Here is a 24,256-nt window from a genome sequence, read left to right as displayed (position 1 = left end):
AAGAGATGTGGTTGTTTGAAGTGAAGAGTGGGTCAAGGGTGTGGCCGGCGATGTGGGTGGGAGTGTTGACCAGTTGACGGAGTCCGAGGTTGGAGAGGTTGGTGGTCAGTGATGCGGTGTTGACGTCATTGTTGTTCTCCGGGTGGAAGTTTAGGGCTCCCAGGAGGATGTAGTCTGAAGAGGCGAGGGCGTGGGTGCTTGCGAGGTCAGAGACGGTGTCGCTGAAGAGGGCTCTTGGTCCTGGAGGACAGTATATGAGGGTTCCTCTGAGGGTAGTGTTGGGGTCCGTGTGAATCTGGAAGTGGAGGTGTTCAGCTGTTTTGAGGGTGTCGTCCGTGTGGGTATGGATCTTGAGGGTAGCTTTGTGGGCGATGGCTATTCCTCCGCCGATTCCGTTGGTGCGATCTGGTGATCTTGTAGCCGTCAGGGATGGCGATGGCGATGTCAGGGGCCGAGGAGTCGTTCCACCAGGTTTCGGTCAGGAAGGCTACGCCTGGGGTGGTGCTGTCAAGCAGGTCCCAGAGTTCGATGGCGTGCTTTCGTGCGGAGCGTGTGTTGAGGAGGATGCAGTGCAGGTGGTTTGTGTTGGTTGTTGCTGGCTTCGTTGTTCTGTTGCAGGTGAAGTTGCAGGTGCGGCAGGAAAAAGGCCCTTTGGTGTGCTTCGGGCTGGCCTGGAAGCACTCTGTGGAGGGGCCAGGGTTGAAGGCGAGGAGTTCGCTGGCCGAGTAACAAAGGCATGGGGCGTCGGGGCGCGAGGACCAGGGGGGGTGGCGCTGGGCGTGGTCCAGGCGCAGATGGGCGCAGACAGGCTTGCCTCTGGCGCGCCTTTGGCGCGCCAGCGGCACGGACGCGCAGCGCCAGCCATTAAGAAGGGAGGGGGAGGGAGAAGCAGCTGGGAGGCGGGAGGCGGGAGGGAGCGGCGAATGGGGGCGCGAGGGGGCGGGGCCACAGGGAGGCAGCGGCAGGGAGAGAACTGCAAGGGGGAGTGCCCAAGGGGCGAAAACAAGAAAAACAAGGCACAAAAAAGTCGGGCACAATTTGAAAAACAGTCACAAAAATACACTAATGGCACAAAATACAATCGGGGTACAGCAATCAGAGGGGCACAACGGGGGCAGATGCGCAGGAGGCAAGCCGCTTGAAAAACAATAGAAAAGCACTTACAGGACGGCGAAAAGTGGCACAATCAGAAGGGGCACGACGGTGCAGAAGCGCAAGGAGGCAAGGCGCTGAAAATATAGAAAAACACTTACAGGACGGCGGAAAGCGGCACACGGGTCAAGTGAAGCTTACTAGAGCCCACTAGACACCAGGGATGAGGCGCAGGAGGATGCCTGCGGGTGGAGGAGGGCCTCGAACACGCTAGCAGCAGCGTGGGCGGGGGTCAGAGGCAGGAGAAAGCAGGTTGGTGCTGCGGACGTGGGGGGCGAGCTCTAGACCTAAGGCAGGTCAGAGGTCGCTCACTCGCGACGCGCAGCGCCAGCCATTAAGAAGGGAGGGGGAGGGAGGAGCAGCTGGGAGGCGGGAGGGAGCGGCGAATGGGGGCGCGAGGGGGGCGGGGCCGCAGGGAGGCAGCGGCAGGGAGAGAACTGCAAGGGGGAGTGCCCAAGGGGCGAAAACAAGGCACAAAAAAGTCGGGCACAATTTGAAAAACAGTCACAAAAATACACTAATGGCACAAAATACAATCGGGGTACAGCAATCAGAGGGGCACAACGGGGGCAGATGCGCAGGAGGCAAGGCGCTTGAAAAACAATAGAAAAGCACTTACAGGATGGCGAAAAGTGGCACAATCAGAAGGGGCACGACGGGGGCAGAAGCGCAAGGAGGCAAGGCGCTGAAAATAGAGAAAAACACTTACAGGACGGCGGAAAGCGACACACGGGTCAAGTGAAGATTACTAGAGCCCACTAGACACCAGGGATGAGGCGCAGGAGGATGCCTGCGGGTGGAGGAGGGCCTCGAACACGCTAGCAGCAGCGTGGGTGGGGGTCACAGGCAGGAGACAGCAGGTTGGTGCTGCGGACGTGGGGGACAAGCTCTAGACCTAAGGCAGGTCAGAGGTCGCTCACTCGCGACGCGCAGCGCCAGCCATTAAGAAGGGAGGGGGGAGGGAGGAGCAGCTGGGAGGCGGGAGGGAGTGGCGAATGGGGGCGCGAGGGGGGCGGGGCCGCAGGGAGGCAGCGGCAGGGAGAGAACTGCAAGGGGGAGCGCCCAAGAGGCGAAAACAAGAAAAACAAGGCACAAAAAAGTCGGGCACAATTTGAAAAACAGTCACAAAAATACACTAATGGCACAAAATACAATCTGGGTACAGCAATCAGAGGGGCACAACGGGGGCAGATGCCCAGGAGGCAAGGCGCTTGAAAAAACAATAGAAAAGCACTTATAGGACGGCGAAAAGTGGCACAATCAGAAGGGGCACGACAGGGGCAGAAGCGCAAGGAGGCAAGGCGCTGAAAATATAGAAAAACACTTACAGGACGGCGGAAAGCGGCACACGGGTCAAGTGAAGCTTACAAGAGCCCACTAGACACCAGGGATGAGGCGCAGGAGGATGCCTGCGGGTGGAGGAGGGCCTCGAACACGCTAGCAGCAGCGTGGGCGGGGGTCAGAGGCAGGAGACAGCAGGTTGGTGCTGCGGACGTGGGGGGCGAGCTCTAGACCTAAGTGCTCTTAGCACAGCAAACCTTTTGTTGATGCCATTTTTAGTGGAAACCACAGCTTTCTTGCACAGCTCTTTTTCCCATTTTTGAAAAATAAATACTTTTTGATATACTTTGGCAATTTTCCCAATTCCCTTCGGGGGGGTCCACAAACCCTGGGTACATGTTTAACCACTGAGATGTGGGAGAAAGGAGGCTTTTCGTTTGGACAAATCATAAGTGTGAGGCACCCTATACATCAAAAGAAGGATAAATACTGGGGGTGGAAAACCTCAGCAGCTATGGGGATAAGGCCAAGAGCTGCAATGATGAGGATTTGCTTGATACTTGTTTCTAAAGAGCATGGCTATTAATAAAGATGCAGAGGTGCAGAAGAAATTGTTAACTTCATTCCTGTATTACGGTGTAAGTCATACGCATGGGTTCAATGATTATCATTACTATGCAGGACCAGGAATATAAGTAGGTAACCATTTCTAATGGCTTGAGACTGCCCCTTAAAGTTCAGTTGATTTCCAGGCATGATATAACTAAGGTGGTGCATGCGTTAGGAGTTTTTTCTCAGTGCATCATGGAACTTTTTACTGCTTTTATGTCCTTGATTGCTCTAGTTCACATGGCGGACCTAAACAATAAGGATGCCAGTGGGAATTGTATCTCATGGGTCTAAATTGGCAATTGGGAAGTCACCCTCCCCTCCCCCAACCCCTCATTGTCATTTCCAATGTCGGTAGCTTCATCCCATCAAGAACACTGCCTTCCTACTGGCTCTGAGGGAGTCAATGGAAGACAGTCAACAAAGGCGGTCACAACAACTGCATTTTGGCGAATTTTATATTACAACTCACTTTTAAGGAAAGTCTTAAGTAGCAAAATAAATAACAAGTTCCTTCACCTATTCATATCAACTTGTGACTCAATGGGATTTCTCTCCAGGGTGCACTTTTCAAACTAAATGATTGTGAAACGCGTTGCTCATTCTTTGGAATACCCCCAGTTGTGACCTTTTGTGCAGGTGGTGGTGTCAATCTTCCTTATTTCAGAGGTGCACCATATCCCTAGAATAGAGACGTTAAGGATACTGATGTTGAACGATCTGTCGGTTGCTTTTCCTAACCAGGAAGCAGAGAGGTTTAAATTGCAGAGCACTGATTAAAAAAAATATATATATAGGACGGTGTGCAATAAATCCTCATTTGTGTTATCTGTTTTAGTCACCGTAGCCGCAATTGCTCTTATAATCCCAGTAACTATAGACAGGTATGGACATTTCACTGGTGTAATAATATAATATCACTGGTTGAACTTTTCAGCATTGGAGCAGTTTTTGGTCCGTATACGCAACCATCAGAAGCTGAATATTGGGACATGTGGACCGGCATCCGCACAAACGATGGGAACCTAGTCATTGATAGGTACTGTAGGTTTTGTTTGTTTTCTGTTACTGCAGTACATCTTTCTTGATAGTATTGTGAATATTGAGTAATCTAGAAAAGTGCTGGTGTTTAAGCATGTGTGTGATGTCCTTGTTTATTACAGTTCAGATTATTCCATGCTTTGTCAAACAATAGCTCCTGATTTATGCTCTGAAAGACATCTCTCTGGTTTATTCTAAGTCGGCAGCTTTGACTTCCTTGAAATTGGCCATCATAATTGTATTACTGTGACTTTTCTGAAATGTACAGCGTTATATATAAGTAAGCATTTAACGTTAGTATTGTGGCCATGTACCCATTGTGGCAGTCCTAACAAGGGCAATCTCTCAAAATATCACAAGCTTTAGCAAAGCCAGCAAGCCTGGCCTATAATTGAAAGTCCCTCTTCATTGATGAATGTGTGTGTGGAATTGTGGAGGACAAGTAGATGAATGCAGGAATGAGTCAATGGTTGAATGAACAAGTGTACAAGAGCAAGAAAGAATGACCCAGTACATAGATGATGAATGGCAGACTGCAAGATAACACAAAAAGAGGTATTTTTGGTTATGAGGCAGAACATTTGGTTTCGGTTTTACTTCTTGGGTTTGAATGGAGCCACAAACACACCACTGTCTGGGTGTTATCCAGAGTGCAGTTCTGCCTGCTCATGCTCCCCGATGTGCACAAATGCTGCAGTGTAAACGTAGTGCTCCTTCCTTAACAGTGCTCAGTATACACATTGCATCTCTCTGGCCATTATGTCAATAATACTGAGCTGTCCAAAGTGCCCAATGTTCCTGCCCCGTATTTCCATTGCATACATCAAGCCATCCATCTCACCTGTGACCGTCTTTTCGCTGCACGTAAAGACCCCGCATCTTCCAGACGTCCCTTATCCTCGTTTCTGCTTAGATGCTCGAGTCGCCGTGCATCCTTGCCTTTTATGCTCTCTGAAGGCCGTGTTACGTGCAATATTGTGTACAACGTACACTCTACCTCTTTCCAATGGCAGTAACTATTTTAATTGGACACTGCAAACTGCTGGACATATGTTTGGTTAACATGATGCCAACCCCCCCCCACCCTCCCCCTGTTTCTGTGTGCACAGTGTCCATGCCCTCTTAGTATAGAAGCTTTATCTGTGTAACTGTTCCCGAAGGGCTGCGACCTGACCCAAAACACAAAGGATAGTCCAAACGAGCCAATTGCTGAAGGCCCCCGACCCAGACAAGCCAATGACTAAAGGACGAGATCCCAAAACGCACGCTCTGTATACATGCACATCACTGACTATGTCTATACACAGCAATACATCTTTGACTTATGTCAGACCGAAAATGTGCATAGCAATTGCTGCGGGCTGATTGAAAATACTAAATCAACCAGCCCGTCCCTTGATTCTGTCATTCAAAAAGCAGCGTGCTTTTCATTCTGAATCCTCTCCACTTAGGCGACTACGTCAGTATCCAGAGAGCACCACTCCACACATCATCTGTAACTAGGTTTAAAGAAAACTAGTAACCTTCCTGTTGGGGGCACTGATGACATTTCACATCTCAGAAATCATGTCAGGTGGCATTTGAAACTCATACGTGGAATATTGGTCTCCTCTATCCTTAAAACATTTTCTTGCCTACCAGTGCTTGAAATGGAAAACATTAAGTGCAGGTACTCTGTGCTAGAGTACCTGCTTGTTTCTGAGAAGTGCCGGTACTCCCCAATTAAAAGTATTACGTTTTTCTTGAGATGTGCCGGTACTCTCCCGCTCAAAATAGAAAAGTGCCGGTACTCAGTACCGGCCCATTTAAAGCACTGTTGCCTACAGAGTAGCAGTAGTTCCCTTACTCGTTCATCCATTCTCCCCGTCCTTCCTATTCACCACAGCAAGAAAAAATCGATTGCTGTTTTGAAACATGGAGATCACAAAAAAGCGTGTTTCGTTTTAGGTGCAGTCAACGAAAATATCTCAAACCTTTGTTTTTTAAACGCAAAGGAAATCTTCCTATTGTGCTTAAATGGTTTCAGAAGTCATTGAATTTCTGCTGGTTTTCTCTACAAAGCCTGTGGAAGGAAGCCATTTTATTTGTTTTGTTCCCTCTTTTAATAATGATATCTCCAATAAGGAGTCCTCGTGGCCTCTTAAAATAAAAAAAATAAAAAAAAAAAACAATCCTGGCTCCAGATAATATTATTGTATGTTCTCACAGCATTAAGCACTTGAATTTAGACTAGCCGGTCCACTGAAACCAGCAGTGTGTAAGTATATACTGATATTTCATTTTGATGTAGTATTGACAAAAGAATGGCATATTCAAGCGGGCCATTTTGCCCAATGGTAATGTCCTTTCTTAAAGACCACGATCAACCAGCCTTTGAGAAATGCATAAATGTGGCATTCTCCTTATGATGTGTGTTGGGCCTGCTTTTGCAGCACTGTCAATAAAGCCCAGTCTTGTAAAATAGTGGTTGTTACAAAATAGTATCCGGTGTGGGAGCGAATTTTGTTTTTACTCTTTGACAGAGGCTTCAAAAATTAGGTAAAATCTGATCCTCTTTCTGGTTTAACATATACGACTTAGTAGTTTACTTCCTGTTCCCATTATGAAGGCTTCTAGGGCATTTATTTGTTTGAGTGCTTGTTTCTTTATTTTTGCGTATTGTTTTGTGCCTCAAATCATTGAAAACGCTTGGGCCGAGGTCCCTGGCTTCCAGAAATGACTCAGTAGGGGTCCCGGGATTCCAATAATGATTCAGTGGGGGTCCCTGGGTTCCAGTAATGATAAAGTTGGGGTCCACAGAAGTCAAAAGATTTATAATCACTGTTCTAGGGCATTATAATGAAAGTAGCTTCTATGTTTAGCTCCCTTTCAGTCTAACATAGAAGCTTCAGCTATTGCAGAAGGTGACTGACCGCACATGAGATTCCAGATGTGATCTGACATGAAAACAAAGGACACAACATTCACATTCACATTCAGAATCAGTTGTCGGCTACAATTTGCACACAATGGAAGATGGAACTCTGCGTGCAGCAAGTCCAGCAGGGTGTGAGGGTTTGCGTATGGATCAGCATTCATTTGGTACCAGGGAAACAACAGACTACAATTTTGATGCATTATTTACTGCCCGCCTCTTGAACACAGTGTAGTGACTAAACACCTAGATGACGCCAAGACTTTGTCAGTTCAGACAGCAATGCAAGATTCACTGTTCCCACGTGGTATTCCATTAAATGATTTCCTCATGGCCATTATCTGTTTCAAGGCCAAGATTTAATATGAATGGATGGCAAACTGGATACCAGCACCTGGATACCCTCACAGGTGATAAGCTATGCCATACATATCGACATAATGTAAACTTTCATTGCAGGTGGTTCAGAGTAATTCTTATATCCTGTTTGGAAGTGGAACATCTTGTGCTGTTTCTACCTCATCAATGAAGGTCTTAATTTTCTCTTACTTACGCCTTCCCTCAGCACAAATGTGATATTGTCTAAGCTTTGCTGCAAAGTACCGGTATACATGACAGTGGCACTGCGTACAAGGTGATAATTTCTCTTTCTGGTTCTCAGTATTTTACAGTATCTCAATCAAAGGAAGAGGCACAGAGATCGCTGGGTCGGAGCTTTAGCTGCTGCCTCTGTACCATGTGAGTATCTCAGCAAGTCAAAGAAAGTGTGCCATGACATTGTCTTTATATAGCACCTAAATGTTTTAATTGCCACTGTTCTCAATGTTCTAAATTTTAGGATCAATAAAACAAAAGTACAAGAAATACCTTAATTTTTCCAGGGTCAAAGAGTTTGATCAAGTGAAGAAGCTGAGATTAGAAGTCAGTGTTCTGGTTCTTTACAGAGCAGTTTAGTTACAATGCCACGCCTCCCTCAAAGAGAATTATCTTTCATATTATAGCAGATTTGTTGTGCAGTAGCAGTCAAGTCATCGGGATTTTAAATGCACATTCTCTTTTTTTCTCTAAGAAATTGCTTTTTGTGAAGGATTATTATTCTGAATTTCGCCAAAAAAGAGAGATTTGTGTGTTTATTATATTTATATGCAAGCATATCTCTTTTTGGTAACAATAATATACCCTCCATGTTTCTCCTCTGTGATCTTGCGAAAAACAGGGAGTGAGAAGGAACAATCATGTACTTGGGACTAAATGTTTTTCTAATTACATTATATTTTCATGGCCATATACTGTGTGTATGCCATAAATAAGCAACCACGCCTCTTTCCTGTTACTACTGGAACCATTGACCACCCTCAATAACCATCCCACCCTCATTCATACCTTGAAGTCTCAAATAGGATTCACTGGCAACTTAGGTTGCTTTCTCTTGTTACACTAATATACAGACCATCTTTCTGGTGGCCAACCACTAGGCAGGGTCCTTGAATGCACGAGTTTATGAACTGAGCAGATGCCATTGGGAAAGCCGTGGCTAGACCTTTTCGCTATCTTTGAGAACTTGCTTTATCAACAGTTTTGTGTGTTGGAGTTTCCACAAGAGCACTCATGAAGAGGCACACTCCACCTGGAATGGAACAAGATACTCCACAACCTCTCCTGCTTCAAGTTCTGAAGAAAATCGAGAATGACCGAGTCTAGGTCCTCCTAATTACACAGAGTTGGGCCAGTCAGAATGTGGTACTAGGCATTCCTGAGCATGAACATCAGTCCTCTGATAAGGCGTCACTTTGGGAGGTCCTCCTATCTTAGAAGCAGGGCTGGGTTCTACACTGGAGCCTCAAAACCTTGCACCTCCATGGGTGGAGATTGAGGAGTTGCAATTGACTGCATTTGATTTGCCATCTGAAGTGGTTGAAGTGTTCCTCGCCATCAGGCGCCTTTCCACAAAATGTATCTATAATGGGCGCTGAGACAATTTCGTAATCTTGTTTGTGGGCAAGGAGAATGATCACTCATTAACAAAACTGTCAGATATCCTTTTGTTAGTTTTGTATTTAGCGCAGCAGGGCAATGAAGTAGGCACAGCAAAATCTTATTTGTTAGCTGTTTTGGCCTTTCAACGTAAGCTGAACCAACTATCTTTGTACAAACGGCCTGTTGTGATGAGGGTTATTGAAGGTTCGAGATTATATATATATATATATATATATATATATATATATATATATATATATATATATATATATATATATATATATATATATATATAAATAATGATTGATTTGAAAGTGCCTGCAGTTCACTCATGTGATGAGCTGACGTAATTGTAATGAGAAAGACAGAGTTCAAAGCCACGGCAAGAAACTATGTTCAGGCTGAAAGGGCACACAAATGAGGAATGTCAAGGCCAACCTAAGGTCACAATGGGCCATCGCAAATCCATCCCAAATCATTTGATCTAGAGACTCAATACTTGGTATCTGAAGCCCCTGGAGTGCGCCAGTTTTGTAGAAGGGGAGCTTGAGGTGTTCTTCCGATGCAATGTGGGCTCGGTGGCCTCTGGGGCAACGGTGTGGGCGTCCTGTAAGCCAACAATGAGGGGCATTATTAAAAGCTATATTCGTGGGCAGGAGTGGCACCAGAGAGCGCAATGTTTTCAGCTCGAGGCCAAGATATTGGAGCTGGAGGGACTAGCTAGACACTTGGTGGCACCGGTGGTGCAATGTCAACTGGCCCTGGTGCAGTCAGAACTACATCAAATATCCCTTGAGGAGGCCAAACAATGTTGGCAGGTGTTGTCTAAGAGAGTGTATGAGATGGGTAATAAATCAGGTAAGCTGCTTTATTGGTTGGCAACACACGAGGCAGCAGCTAGAGTCGTTTTGGTCGTACGTGATAGAGAGGGAAATATCCAAGTGGAGTTGGTAGCGATAGCTCAGGCCTTCGCGGCATACTACCAAAACCTGTATGCTAAAGACCCCCACCGCATCTGGTTGAGGAGGGCTCTATAGTGTAGGACCTTCTGGTACAAACTATACCATCCACTCTTGCCCAGGAATTAGACCAGCCATTGACGACGGAGGATGCTGCCATATCGGAGCTTAATGGGGGGGAGAACAGTGGGGCCGTATGGTACCCAATAGAGTACTACAAAAGATCCTGTTCACAAGTTGGTACCTCATCTCCTGAATTTTAATTCTGAGGTACTGTAAATGGGGGGGCGTTCCCCCTGAACTTGACTGCACCACAATCGTGGTCCTGCCCAAAAAGGGACAGGCCCCGGACCAATGTGCATCATATCGGCCAATCTCCTTCATTAATGCTGACAAAAAAGATACATGCCTAAGTACTGGCAGTACGTCTTACGCTGACCCATCTCATTCATCTGGATCAATGTGGCTTTATGACAGGCAGGAGTACGCGGCATTGCATCCGTCAAGTTCAGGGGGCCTTATCCTGTGGTTCACACTCCTGTGGTCCCATGGCTCTTCTTAGAGATTTTTGTAAGGCATTCAACACGATCTCATCAGAGTACATGGAGGTAATCCTAGCACGTACATGGCTGGGGCAATTGCTCTGCTGAATGATCAGTCTCCTGTGTCAGCACCCCACGGCCCAGGTTCGGATAAATGGAGTGCTCTTCCGGACATTTCTAATGCAGCAGGGAACGCGTCAGGGGTGTCTTTTATCCCCACTGCTCTTTGCACTAACGATTGAGCCCCTGGCATGAGTGCTGTGGAGCGATCATCTGATGTGGAGCTGGAGATGGGGGGATGAAGTGGAGGACAGTTTGGCGCTGTACGCAGACGATGTCTTGGCATTTCTAGGAGATCCGCCTTCATTGGGCCCCAGATGTGTGGAACTACTGGAGAGGTTTGGGGAGGTATCCGGGCTTCTAGTCAACACCAAAAAAAATCAACATTGGTGGAAGTAAGAGAGGATGCAGAAGGTCCACAATAGTAATAAACCATTAATGGGTACCTGGGAAGGAAGGCAGTGCCCCAAATTTATAAGTCATTACTTACAAACGCTTCAGATGGGCTTGACCACCTGCAACAGAAGTGGGCACACTGGGTGGGGGAGCTGGATGATGACGACTGGCAGGAGGCACTATTGGCTCCCTGGGAATTAGCTATTTCAGCTAAGCTGCGAATGGTATAATTCAACTACCTTCACGCATCTTACTTGACCCAAGCGATAATATCAAGAATGTCCGGCGGAACACTGTCCACTTTTGCTAGGTGTGGCTTTCTGGGGGGAGACTTCCTCCATGTGACCTGGAGTTGTCCCGACATACGGCCATTTTGGAAGGGGATTGATAAAGAAATAGCAGAGGTCCCGAGGCGTCCCTTAGAATTAAGTCCCAAGGTTGCATTGCTGGGGCTACAGGAGGAACTGGAGGGCCCCCATGCTGGCCAGATATTTGTAGGGGTTGCATTCCTTGTAGCTAAAAGAGATATGGCCCGCAGGTGGAGACTTAATTCCTGGAGCTCCTTCGTTGGCAGGATGGAGGGCGGGGGTGGATTGGTGTGCGCATCAAGAAAAAACGATCTATGCAGCTCGAAGGTGCCTGTAAAAACATGATAAAATATGGGGGAAAAGGAAGGCCGACCATGAAGTTCTATTGTAATGTAATACTTAACATTGGTGGACCAGTAATGGGATGTGTCCTCTGCTTTTCTAACTGTGTTATTGATGCTGTCGGAATTTATTGTGTGTGCACAATTTTCAAATTTAATAAAAAATTAATAAAAATGTGGTTATAAAAAAAATATATATATATAGTCTGTTACGAGCAATGTATTTCCACATATGTTCTCATGGAGTCCATAAATTAAGGCAATAAAAAAAACTACTAATATTTACAGTAGCACCACACATTTTATCAGCCTTTTACACGCATTTCACTCTGTTCCAAGAATTTCTCAAATATGAACTTGAATACGCCATGTCTACTAACATCATGCCTCTTGACCTGTACAGAATCATCATCTGCACTGATGGAGCAGCTCACCCAGCTGTATGTACCAAACATCAGTACTCCGCGGGTTGCGTAGCCATTTGTGGAATAATGAGGGTTGGTAAATTCCACCCTCAACAGACCTACATGCAGACCCTAGGGGGCTGCACAGCACAACTTGCGGAGCATAAGGCTTTGATTTTGGCACTGGAACATACGGATTATGAACTGTTTACACTAAGTGCTGCAATACCAGGGGTAGATGACTGTTTGATCCCCAACCAAGATCACAGGCTAGATTTGATTAAAGCAGCTCATGAGGATGTTGCTTCTGCCCATGCTGGTGTGGTGGCTACTATCTCTGTACTACAGAAATGTTATTGGTGGTCTGGTCTATACAAACAGACCAATCAGTAGGTCCCCTGTTGTGGCATTTGCCAACAAATTAAAGGTTCCACAGACACTACTCTTAATTTCCAACAAGCCTTTGCAGTGTGTGTACCTGGGCCATTGTGATCCTTTGCAACCAGATGGTACACACAAATATATTCAACTTGCTATAGACTCTTGCTCCAGATTCCTATGGGTGTGACCACAACAATCGGATGACACTCAGACTGTTATTAAAGATTTGCAAGTCTTCATCAAGACATATGCAGTTGCAGGGCCCTGCTTTTGCTTCCAGGGCATTCAGAGACACAATGGCAATGAGGGGTGTTAGTGTGCATTATTCCTCACTGTACCATGCTGAGGGAAATTTGGTAGTGGAGAGAAAGAACCAAGACTCAAAGCAATCCTTAACAGCTAGGGTACTGGGTTCAGGTCATAGTTGGCTTCATCTCATGTACGGAGTCAAGAGAGCATTAACTAATCTGCCTAGAAGGTCCTTGGGAGTTTATATCCCTTATGAAGTCCTGTTTGACATCCCTATGTATGTTCCAGATCTTGATGGTCCTGTTGCGGTAAAAGCAGAAACACCTTTTGACATAAATGAACGTATGTCACTGTCTTGCAGGAGATACAACAATTCCACGTTGAAATCTCTCTCCGAACATGCCGCCACCTTGGGAATGAGGGATTTGACAACTTTACCAGGCTGGATTCCAAAAGTTGGGAATCTAGTTCGTGAAAAGATACCTGTGAAAAAAGAGTTTGGCCCATCCTACTGAGCACTGTTCCAGTTCTAGGAATACAAGGTACCAGAACTGTTACCTTACCACCGCTGCCTGGTTCTTAAGACAACCTTTATGTCTCCATGACCACATCAAATTCCATCATGTGGCCGATCCTGCACAGTAGACCACGCAGATTCCTGGGTAGATCCATTGCCCCTCTCACTACCATTTAGGATATACCTCTACAAGCACTCAGTGCTGAAATTTGTTTCCAGCGGTTGGGGAGAGCAGAGAATGAGCTTTTGTTGATTCTTGTCACCTCTACATCGACACAAAATGCCCCAAAATATAAATCAGCAATTTTCCAAATGCAACACAAACGGATGGAATTGTTTATGATGCAGCATCTATGCATATATCTACCAGTTCTCTTTCACCAGCACTGACTCCAGTCTTTGCACAAACTGTAGCTGGTTACTTTGCCAACATTGATGATTTTTCTACAGATTCTTCAGCATCAACCATTGAACCTGTATCTAACATACATTAGCTTTTTTATTGGCTTAAACAAAACAGCCCTCCTGGCAGCCACCAACAACATCTGATTACTCCTAAACCGCGGCCACATTGCAGCACTCATACTCCTCGACATTTCAGCAGCATTCAACATGGTCTCCCACAGCACTCTGCGCACCAGACTCCACGACATAGGAATCAGCGGAAGAGCCCTGTAATGGATCCACTCCTTCCTCTCCAGGAGGACGCAGAGGGTCAGACTCCCACCCTACACTTCCAGACCCACAGGAGTCAACTGGAGTCCCCCAAGGATCCTCACTGAGTCCCACATTGTTCAACGTATTCATGGCCCCTCTCGTTGCCATCGTCTGAAGCCACAGTATGAACATCGTGTCATATGCCGATGACACACAACTCATTTCCCTCACCGAAGACCCGGACATGGCCAAAAGGAGCTTCCACTCGGGAATGGAAGCCGTCGCCACCTGGATGAGAGAAGCTCAACTCCGACAAGACTGAGCTCATCATCTTCGGAAACGCCACCTCAGCTTGGGACAACTCCTGGTGGGCCACATTCCTCAGCGCCCCCTCTGCACCAACTGAGCACGCCCCCAACTTAGGAATCATTTCAACTCCTCCCTATCCATGACCCGCCTGGTAAACTCTGTCGCCTCCTCCTGCTGGCACACACTCCACAAACTTCGAAAGATCTTCAGATGGATCTCAGCAGACTGTCGCAGGACAGGCACCCACGCCTTAGTCACTAGCAAACTCGACTATGGCAACGTCCTCTACTCTGCACCTCAAGTAGGAACATAAAAAAACTACAACTCACCCAGAATGCCACCGCCAGACTCATTCTGGACCTCCCTTGCCAAGAACACATCTCCCAACACCTGAGGACCTTTCACTGGCTACCGGTCGAGAAGCAAATCACCTTCAAGCTTCTCACCCACATGTACAAGGCCATACATAATGTAGGACCAGCCTACCTGAACCACAGTGTCTCCTTCCACACCCCGTCAGATCCCTTCACTCCACCCAGATGGCCCTGGCCACCATCCCGCGCAGCCACAAAACCACTGCCGGAGGTCAATCCTTCACCTACACTGCAGCAAAGAGCTGGAACAACCTCCCCCTGCACCTAAGACAAAGCCTGTCGCTCACCATCTTCAGGAAGAACCTCAAGACGTGGCTGTTCGGATAAGGCCCCTAGCGCCTTGAGACCCTCATGGGTGAATAGCCACACTTCATAAATACTTATTGATTGATCATATTGATATTGCTTGCCTGTCTTCTGTGGATTGGTTTTGTTATTGTCTTCTTTCTGCTGATACATGGTCATTATCTTCCTGAATGCTCTGCTATTGAACTGGTGGATGAGGTTTTAAAGCTTTACTTGTCCTCATACAAAGTGCAAAGAGACTTGTCCCTGGTGAACATTTCTGCTGCTCCAGTTCCTGATGGGATTGTTTGGGATAAAGTACCCTTTGATATTTTTGTTCCTATAGAAGTGATTCAAATTCCATATGTATTTAAAGAATCATTTAGTTATATTATTACACCTGGGGTTGTTTCTGATGACTGGGATGTGAAAACAGTTGATTCTGTGCTTTCTGAGCTTAAATATTACACTGTATTTGAAAGTAAAGATATATATGTGAATACCGAAACATATGGGGATATGTTCTGTTATCATCATTATAGACACTGTTTTTTACATCAAGCTAGTACTCCAAGAATGGTTTTTAATTATATATAGTGGAAACATTATCCGACTCTGCCAGTGTGGTGTTCCAAAATGTGTAGAAAAGTTTGCTTATTTCTCCTGGCATGATGTTAAAAATGTCCTATTATTTAAATTTACCAAATTCAAAAGTGAGGAAAATATTGCTAACTAATACTAAATTGATTTATTAGGACTTCTTTGTTTCCCAGTTAGCCGTAGATGGTTATGAATAAGTTGATTGACTTAAAAAGTGCTTGGGAAATGAAAGATTGGCAAATGCAAGGTACGAAGGCTCTATTCAGGGCATGTATAGTTTTTTTGTAAATAATTTTTCTAAATTATACTGTCAAGCAAGCAACTTCCCTGAGTTTAGTAAAAGTAAAATAAATGAATGTGCCCAGTATTCCCTCTGTAGCTAAATTTGAGAATGTGCAAAATACTCTGAATGTCATGGAAGAACAACTCAATGGTTGGGTTCAGAATGGTACCTTTAATTCATCACTTTCAGGTCCCAACGGGTGGTTACTGTGACCAGTGGGCACAAATGGTTGTCATGCACATTTTATCAACTCCACATGGGATTTCAGATTGAGCAGACAGGACCCTTGTTACGTCACCACGTAGCACTCAGGTACCACATACAGCATGGGTAAACTTTGTCAGCAATGGTTACGATCTTCAACACCAACAGCTTTAAAAGAACATCTTTCTCTTCTTTCTGAAGATACTAACTTACAAAATTTCTTGTTAGGTCCCAGAAAACCACGTTCAAAAAGTTTCTTATATGCAATAAATGATAACATTTGTAAGCTTTCACATATTGAAGCTGCCCTTTTAAGGTAGATAGATAAGGAAAATTTAGAGAAAGCCTTCCCTGTTGTTGATAATGGTATAAACACATTGTCCACCCGCATTTACACGTTAAACAACATTGTGTCTTCTGCAATTGACGTTATTCAAAACAATACATTATTTTCACACCATGGACAAAGTGAGCTTAGGTTCATTATGCAGTTGAGTTGGACTTTACAAGTTCTGAAAAGTGGCTGTGTGCTTTGGAAGCACATTAAGCCTAAGGAGTTATTTTGCCACATTTAACCTCACACGTGAACAACAGATAATGGCTAAGCAAGAAGCTAATTACATCTTGCTTAATATTGAGAGAATAGAAAAGTTGACTTTTACTGTAGCCAAAACACCATGATCAGTGTGGTTAATACATGTAGTGATCGCGCTGCCAGGGGGGGCGTGGCCAACTTCCGGGTGATGGCGCATGCTTAATCCCCTCGCTCCAGAGGGGCAGACTCAATTGTTGCCTGTAAGCGTGCCATCCCCGGGCGGTCTGATGTCCGGAACCGAGCTGTGAACAGGGGGCCGGCCCTGGAGGCGGCGGGGCCCCCGTCCTGGCGCTGAGGCGAGTGGGGAGAACGAATCCGGCCCGCTGACTACGGACTGGACCTGCGGCCTACTCCGTCGCAGAGAGCCGGGCCCTCGGGTGAGGCCGAGGGCAGCCGCCGGACGGCTCGCGCCGGTGGGGCGGTCTCGGGCGGTTGACCCCCGAGGCGGGAGGCCGGTCCATCGGACCTCCGGAGTGAAGCGGAGGAGTGATCGGGTAGCGCCCGATCGTCTGAAGAGCGGGGCTCGGGGGCGATGGCACGGGGCCTACTCCGTCGTGGAGAGCCGGGGCCTCGGGTAAGGCGAGGACCGCCGCCGGACGTCTGCGGCCGGCCCGCGCCGGTGGAGCGGTCTCGCCGGTTGATCCCCAAGACGGGGGGCTGAACCACCAGACCTCCGGAGAGACACGGAGGTGTGATTGGGTAGCGCCCGATCTCCTGAAGAGTGGAAGCAGCCCGGTGGGGCTCGGAAGCAGTGACATGGGGCTGCCCCTTCGCCCAGCGGAGGGCCGGAGCTCCGAGGACTGGCCCTGTGGGGCGCAGAACGAGGCGCTGAGCAGCTTGGGAGCCCAGAGGAACCCCCCAACAAGACAACACCCCCGAGGGGGAAAGAAAAACACAAAAGAAAAATCCAAAAAAGAAGGAAAAACATAAATAAAAAAAATAAAAACTAAGAAAGAGGAAATCTGAAGTAAAGTGTCCCCGGGCGGGGGAAGACGGGTGGCTCTGAGGCCGTGGCCCCCTGGAGTAGCTGAAACAGCAGCACGAAGCAGTACCTCCGCTGAGCGGGAGCAGCCGGGACGACACGCACTATAGCACCTACGAAAAGTCCAGAACGAAGGAAAACAGAGACCAACTGCCGGCGGTTGGTGCGGCTTCTCCCGATGCTGTGACGGACAGCCGAGGACACCTGGTGGGATCGGAGCGGCCCTGCCCGGAGACTGAGACCGGGCTTGCACGAGGCTACCGGGGAAGGAGGGCCTGTGAATAGGCTCGGGCCGGCGCCTCGGGGGTGCGGCCTGCCCTGCCCGCCCTGGCCGATGCCATCCAAGGCCCGCCACAAGAGGAAAATCATGGACCCCGCGTCACCACCAGCACGCAAAGAAATGGAAGAACAACCCCACTCACAATTCAACGTGCAGGAAACACTGGACAGAATATTAGGGGCGATTGAAGACACAAAGACAACACTACAACACGATATCAACCAAGTAGCGGTCGAAGTAGGCCTCCTCAGGGCAGACCACCATAAGCTGGCAGACAGGGTCAAGGAAACGGAATCTACATCAGCAATCGTCAGACCGAAGCAGAAAGATCTAGCGGCCGAGGTGACTTCCCTGGCTGCTAGAGTAACACGACTAGAACAAAGGGCTGAAGATGCGGAGGGTAGAAACAGGAGGAACAATGTGCGTGTGGTGGGTCTTCCCGAGGGGGCCGAAGGAGCCAACATGATGAACTTCTTGGAGAAATGGTTTAGTACAACGGTGGTGCCTGGATGCCTAACGCCTTTCTACACACTGGAGCGGGTGCACCGAATGCCGTCGAGGCCTCTTGCCCCCCGGTAGGCCAGCCCGGGTAGTGATTGCCAAATTGCTGCATCACAAAGGCAGAGACATTCTTATACAGAGGGCCAGAGAGATGGGTCCATTTAAAGTAGCAAACGGTGAAGTGACGCTATTCCTGGGCTACACTTTAGATGTACAGAATAGGGAACCTCATTCCTAACAGTTAAAAGGGTCCTCAGAGACGAGGGGATTCAATATTCATTGTTGTATCCGGCCAGACTGAGAGTAATACTGGAAGGGAAACCCACTTTCCTCCAAACCCCGGAGGAAGCATGGGAATCGCTCGAGAAACGGGGGCCCCAGGCGGGGCGATCTGTCGGCCCCTGGGGTGCGGAGGCCCGGGAATCGACCAAGACTGGCGCCAACACAAAAGCAAAAGGAAAAAGGCAAGAGTGCGGCTCTGGAGGCGGTGGCCCGAGTTGGTGGTGGAGCGTCCCCCCCCAGGGGGCACGGGGGAGGAATCGGATGACACAGTGGTGTCCTCGGCCGGCGACTCAAGCTGTTCGTCACGTGCTCCCAAGGTGACGCCGCAAACAGCTGATGAGCTCGGATAAGCTTGGCACGAAAGGACCTGGCGACACGGCACAACAGGAGAACGGTAGGCCCCTCTGGACATGGCCACTCCTCGAACCGGTACCTCGCTGGTCTAGCTAGCCTGGCGAGAACTGTAGCTATATGTTTGAGCAAGTTGCACTGTTGCGTGATTTTCTGGGCTACCTGCAGGTTAGTAGGCGCCCTGGGGTGGGGGAGTTGGGGTTTACAGTTATCAGTTAACTTGGCTAAATGGGTGGCGATGCGCAATAGTAGTAAAGGTTTGAGCAGGGGTAGGGATGGACCGGAAATTTGGGATTGCCAGGGGCGCTATTATCAAATTACTATATTAATATGGCAGACTACAATCTCTTGACGTAGAATGTCAGGGGTATGGGCCAAAAGACACAGAATCCTCTCCTACTTGAAGAGAAGAAGGGTGCAAGTGGCAATGCTGCAAGAGACCCACTTAACAGCAGGGGAGGTGGAGAAACTGAGACGCAGATGGAGGGGACAGGTGTTTGCCTCAGAGTACTCAGCTTATGCGAGGGGAGCATTGATATGGGTCAGGGCCGGGGTCCCACTGACAATAGATTCATCTGACATAGACCGGGAGGGCAGGTTTGTGGTATTGGAGGGGAGACTGCATGGTATTTCAATTGTCATGAGTTGCATTTATGCTCCCAATCAAGACCAAGTCCCTTTCCTGACTAAATTATCGAGTCACCTTACCCGCCAATGCACAGGAGAATTGCTAGTGGGGGGGGGGGACTTCAATGCAATATTAGATATTAACATGGACAGATCGACCCCGCCGCAGCAGGGCGCAGTGTCCACCAGAATAGCTAAAAAACTCTGTGAATGGCTGGATACCTGGGGGCTTGTGGATATTTGGCGGGAACAACACCCAAAAGACAGGGACTACTCGTATTACTTAGGCCTCCACCGGCTGCACACTAGAATTTATAGAATGACATGCACGGCTGGCCTTGCGCGATATGTGACCCACTCAGAGTATCTTGGCCGTACACTGTCAGACCATAATCCCTTGCTTTTGACACGAAGGGGGTCATTCTGACCGCGGCCGGTGGCGGAAGCCGCCGGCCTGGCTGGGACCGTCAGAATACCGCTGCGCGGTCAAAAGACCGCCGCGGGTATTCTGGGTTTCCCGCTGGGCTGGCGGGCGACCGCCAGAAGGCCACCCGCCAGCCCAGCGGGAAACACCCTTCCATGAGGATGCCGGCTCCGAACGGAGCCGGCGGAGTGGAAGGGGTGCGACGGGTGCAGTTGCACCCGTCGCGATTTTCAGTGTCTGCATGGCAGACACTGAAAATCTTGGTGGGGCCCTGTTACGGGGGCCCCTGCAGTGCCCATGCCATTGGCATGGGCACTGCAGGGGCCCCCAGGGGCCCCACGACACCCCATACCGCCATCCTGTGCCTGGCGGCCAAAACCGCCAGGAACAGGATGGCGGTATGGGGGTCGGAATCCCCATGGCGGCGCAGCAAGCTGCGCCGCCATGGAGGATTCCCCAGGGCAGCGGAAAACCGGCGGTACACCGCTGGTTTTCCGTTTCTGACCGCGGCTGTACCGCCGCGGTCAGAATGCCCAAGGGAGCACCGCCAGCCTGTTGGCGGTGCTCCCGCGGTCGTTGGCCCTGGCGGATTTTACCACCAGGGTCAGAATGACCCCCCTAAATATTTTAGAGGACAAACCCCCAATTCCATCATGGACACTGTCCCCCACTGCGTTGGAGGATCAGTTGTATAGAGAGGCCCTTCGCTGCCATCTGACAGAGCATATCAAGATTAATAGTGAGTCCACCATGTCTAGAGCCACAGAGTGGGAAACACTTAAGGTGGTAGCGAGGGGCTTCTGCCTGGGTTAATCGGTGGGGGTGAAACGCACACTTGAAAGGGAATTGTCCTCCTTAGAGAAGCAAATACACGCGGGGGAAACAAAACAGGACTCATGTAGTGATCTCGCTGCCAGCATCGAGATTCCATTGAACTTTGTTTGAAACATTTTACTGTTGGCAGATTTGAGAAATTAGGGGGTAGTTACTTCCATGAGTTGTGGGAGTAACCCTTTGATTTTAAATGCTTGAACAGCGAAAAGGAGGTTTTTCTTAGACGAAGCGATTGTGGAACTTCTGTAAGCCAATCTATGATTTGTAACAGGTGGCTTTGCACTGCGCATGTAACGATTGCTGCTTGAAGGATATTGTTGTCTCTGATTCCCCGGTGTTTGTTACTTTTAATTGGAAGTTACTTGTTGCTGTGTGATGAAGGCTGCTTTGGGATGAGAACAGGTGTCGCTTAGGTGATTTCTGTTTCTCATAGTAACTTATTGTGGAAATTTATTTTTTCCTACCTCGCCTTAAATAAAAGTAGAGAATTTGTGACCTCACATTGCTACTTATAATGCCAATTTCGACAAGCTGAGCAGACTAGAAGCACTTTTATTTAAAAAACATGTGGCCCTCACATCAGCCCATGAAACTTATGACCTGCAAGTTAGTCCAAGACATACAGTCTCCTTTAAATACCAACTTTTCAAGACATTTTGGTGAATTGGTCAGTCACATTTTTAATACATCTAATACTGCTGGGATTGTGCACTTTTTTAAGGCTGTAGGTGAAGGAGTTATACCTTCAGTCATTTTGTGACATACACTTTCTGTGGACATTTACCTGTGGATGTTCTCGATGAGGGTTCATTGCTGGAACTGTCCCATGAGATTGTGGTTGCTCTGTGACGCTTCCAATGAGCCGCCCTTTGTGGATCTAGTGTCTCCTGGTGCTTCAATATTGGGCACAGCACGAAATGCTGCCTTATCAGCCGGGACTTTGGCTGAGACAATGGATCATGTGTGCTCATACCACCTTTTTAAGGAGTCTCTGGTGGTTTTTATTGTCTACTGAAGTGGTGTCTATCCTGGATTTCGTCTCCACTGATGTGTTTGATGGCCTCATGCAGGATTTTGATGTTTTTTAAATTGGCACCTTTTTACAAATTGATTAATTTCAAATGTGGTCTTCTGCTTTGGCCTGGCTTGCTTGTCAACATGGACATTTTATTTCTATTATGTGTATTTTTTATTTTACACTTGCCTTTAGTTAGCAGTTTTAAACTTTTTAGGTCCTTTTAGGTTTTTAGGAACATTCCTGTACCAGCAAGGGGAAGGTATTATGGTTCACATTAGTGCCTAAATTGGACACCCTTATTTTAGCCTTAATTTCATATTTTTTTAGCAGCCAGCTTTTAGTTTGTTGTTTTTATGTTTAAATCAGCTGCTTCTTTCTGGGAAGGCATAGTTGTTAGTGCTTCACATTTTATTAGCCCTTTGCATGCATTTCACTTGTGTCCTGCTCAAGGCTGTCATGTTCAGTACATGATATTCTAACTCATATTGCCACTCCAGGAGTTTAGGAGACAGGCCCCACTTTTCAGACATATTATCACATCAGGCTTGTTCTTGGAACACTGCATGATTTGTTATATAAACACAGCATAGGCCTAAGAGAGCAGATGGCATTTCAGTCATGACTGACCTGCGACGTACACCATTTCATTGAGAGCTTCTCAGATCCTGGCACTGATTCTTTAGCCAACCAGGAGGATTGCCAGCAGACAACAGGCAGACTCTTGCCCGCCTTTCAGATATGGGGTCGGGGTCCTTCCCATAGACTGAGAAAGGCAGACGGGTTACCAGCTCTATGCTGTCATGTTTTAGACAATAGGGTTTACGTAGTAATCTCTAGGCTTTGGGATCATACCAAGATGGTGGGGGGTGTGAATCTTCTTCACTCTGATGGTAACCATGATCGCTCAATTATGTTTCATTTGCCCAATTATGACAGCCCATGCTTTTTATAATTGGATGCAATTTCTTCAATAAACATATATAAACTTTTTTTGCATTTCTTCGTTTGCCTTGGCATGTGTGAGTCTTTGTGTAACTGAGAGAAAGCGGTATGATCAGTTCACCATGACATCCCTGAAGAGTCAAAGTGTTGTGTTTAGGTTGCTACAAATCACCTTCACTTTCAAGGTTTGGGTGACAGAAAGGAATGGCTTGATATAGCCTAATTGAAATATATCTGCAGGACTCACCTGGCTGATGTTGTGGCTTGCCAGCCCTAGAGAAAATTAATGATCCTGTCTCCTGTGGGGCGGTCCTCTGCTGCTAAGGGCAAACTAAAGTGGCTTGGCAGCTGCTGCCAGAGGAGTTTGTGACTGGGAGATTTGCTCTCCCTGTGGGCTTGAATGTTGTCTTCTGAGCCCCCAACCCTAAAGGCACTGGGGGTACCTCTTGTTGGCGTGATGGGCCTTGATACAGTCAGTAGGCAAAACTCCTAGCCATGCCTTGAAATGGGCAAAACGTGAGGATACTGCTTTGAAGGTGTGGCAAGATGGAGAGTGAACACGGACTCTACTCTTTGAAGCACTCAAGGGTGGTTTCAGCCTTTTCACTAAAAAGGTAAGAACTGTCAAAAGATATATCCATGAGCGATGCGTAAACATCTCCTGAAAAGCCCAAGGATCTCATCCATGCTAGCACCACACTAGTGCTGACCACTCTGCCTAAATAGTCAGTGGTGTCAAAGCCTGACCTAATGAAGTACTTGGCTGCATTCTGGCTTTCTTGAATGGTCTGTGCCAAGTTGCCTCAAATTTTCTCTGAGATTGCTGGCAAGATCTCTGCAAATATATCCCAAAATGTGTAGGAGTACCGTCCCATAATACAGCTGGCATTGTTGGACCTGAGTGGGGGGTTGGCGGATGGAAACACCCTCTTCCCAAATGTCTCTGTTGTTTTTGACTCACTTCTGGGGCCACGGGGCGAAGGAGAAAAATATTTGACTTCTACTACCAGGCTCACAGCAGTATGGTGCTGTGTCAGGAAGGCATGGTCACATAGAGTGGGCAGTGGCAGCAGGCTACCTCTCTGTTCACATGTGGGCATGAGCAGGGTACTGGGGATGGGTGAGTCAGAACTGTGCCATAACGCAGCATCAGCTGACGTAGAAATGGATTTTGTTCAGAATTGATTCTGAACTCTGAGTTGATGCAGAGCAGGTTCAGGAGGCACAAATGGTGACAAGGATGGACCTGCTGGCGGTAACCCATTTAAAGCCGTCTGTGCATGGGGATCAGCTGCAGAAGCAGCTTCTCAGTCGAGGGCCAGACGTGAGACCCGGGGGAACTCTGATGTCTTCACAACTGCTCCAATAGAGAGAGGTGGGACTGGGACAAGGCCAGCTTGGAATATATGTGCTTCTTTTTACATTCGGACTTACCTGAAGACTTAGCTTGTGATGATGAGCTATTGCAGGACCAGTTCTGAGAGCATGCATGCCCTCGACTTTGAGTGGGAGTAAGCCTTTCTGCAGTACTTAGTGATATACATCTTGACTTTACGTTACCGGATTTCCTTTGGGAG

General features: G+C 47.6%; 1 protein-coding gene across 5 annotated transcripts in view; it reads left to right on the top strand.

Moving 5' to 3' along the window:
- Positions 1-24,256, top strand: part of MEST (mesoderm specific transcript) — a 242,924-nt gene that overhangs the window by 155,284 nt on the left and 63,384 nt on the right. For all 5 annotated transcript variants that reach the window (XM_069229322.1, XM_069229323.1, XM_069229324.1 and 2 more), the window contains 2 exons: positions 3,980-4,081; positions 7,659-7,735. In XM_069229322.1, coding sequence (XP_069085423.1) covers positions 3,980-4,081; positions 7,659-7,735 — 179 coding nt within the window. The remainder of the gene's footprint in view (positions 1-3,979; positions 4,082-7,658; positions 7,736-24,256) is intronic.

This window comes from Pleurodeles waltl, chromosome 4_1, assembly GCF_031143425.1.
Source record: "Pleurodeles waltl isolate 20211129_DDA chromosome 4_1, aPleWal1.hap1.20221129, whole genome shotgun sequence".
Taxonomy (NCBI): domain Eukaryota; kingdom Metazoa; phylum Chordata; class Amphibia; order Caudata; family Salamandridae; genus Pleurodeles; species Pleurodeles waltl.
Note: the sequence above shows the minus strand (reverse complement) of the source record. Positions and strands in the feature narration are given on the sequence as shown.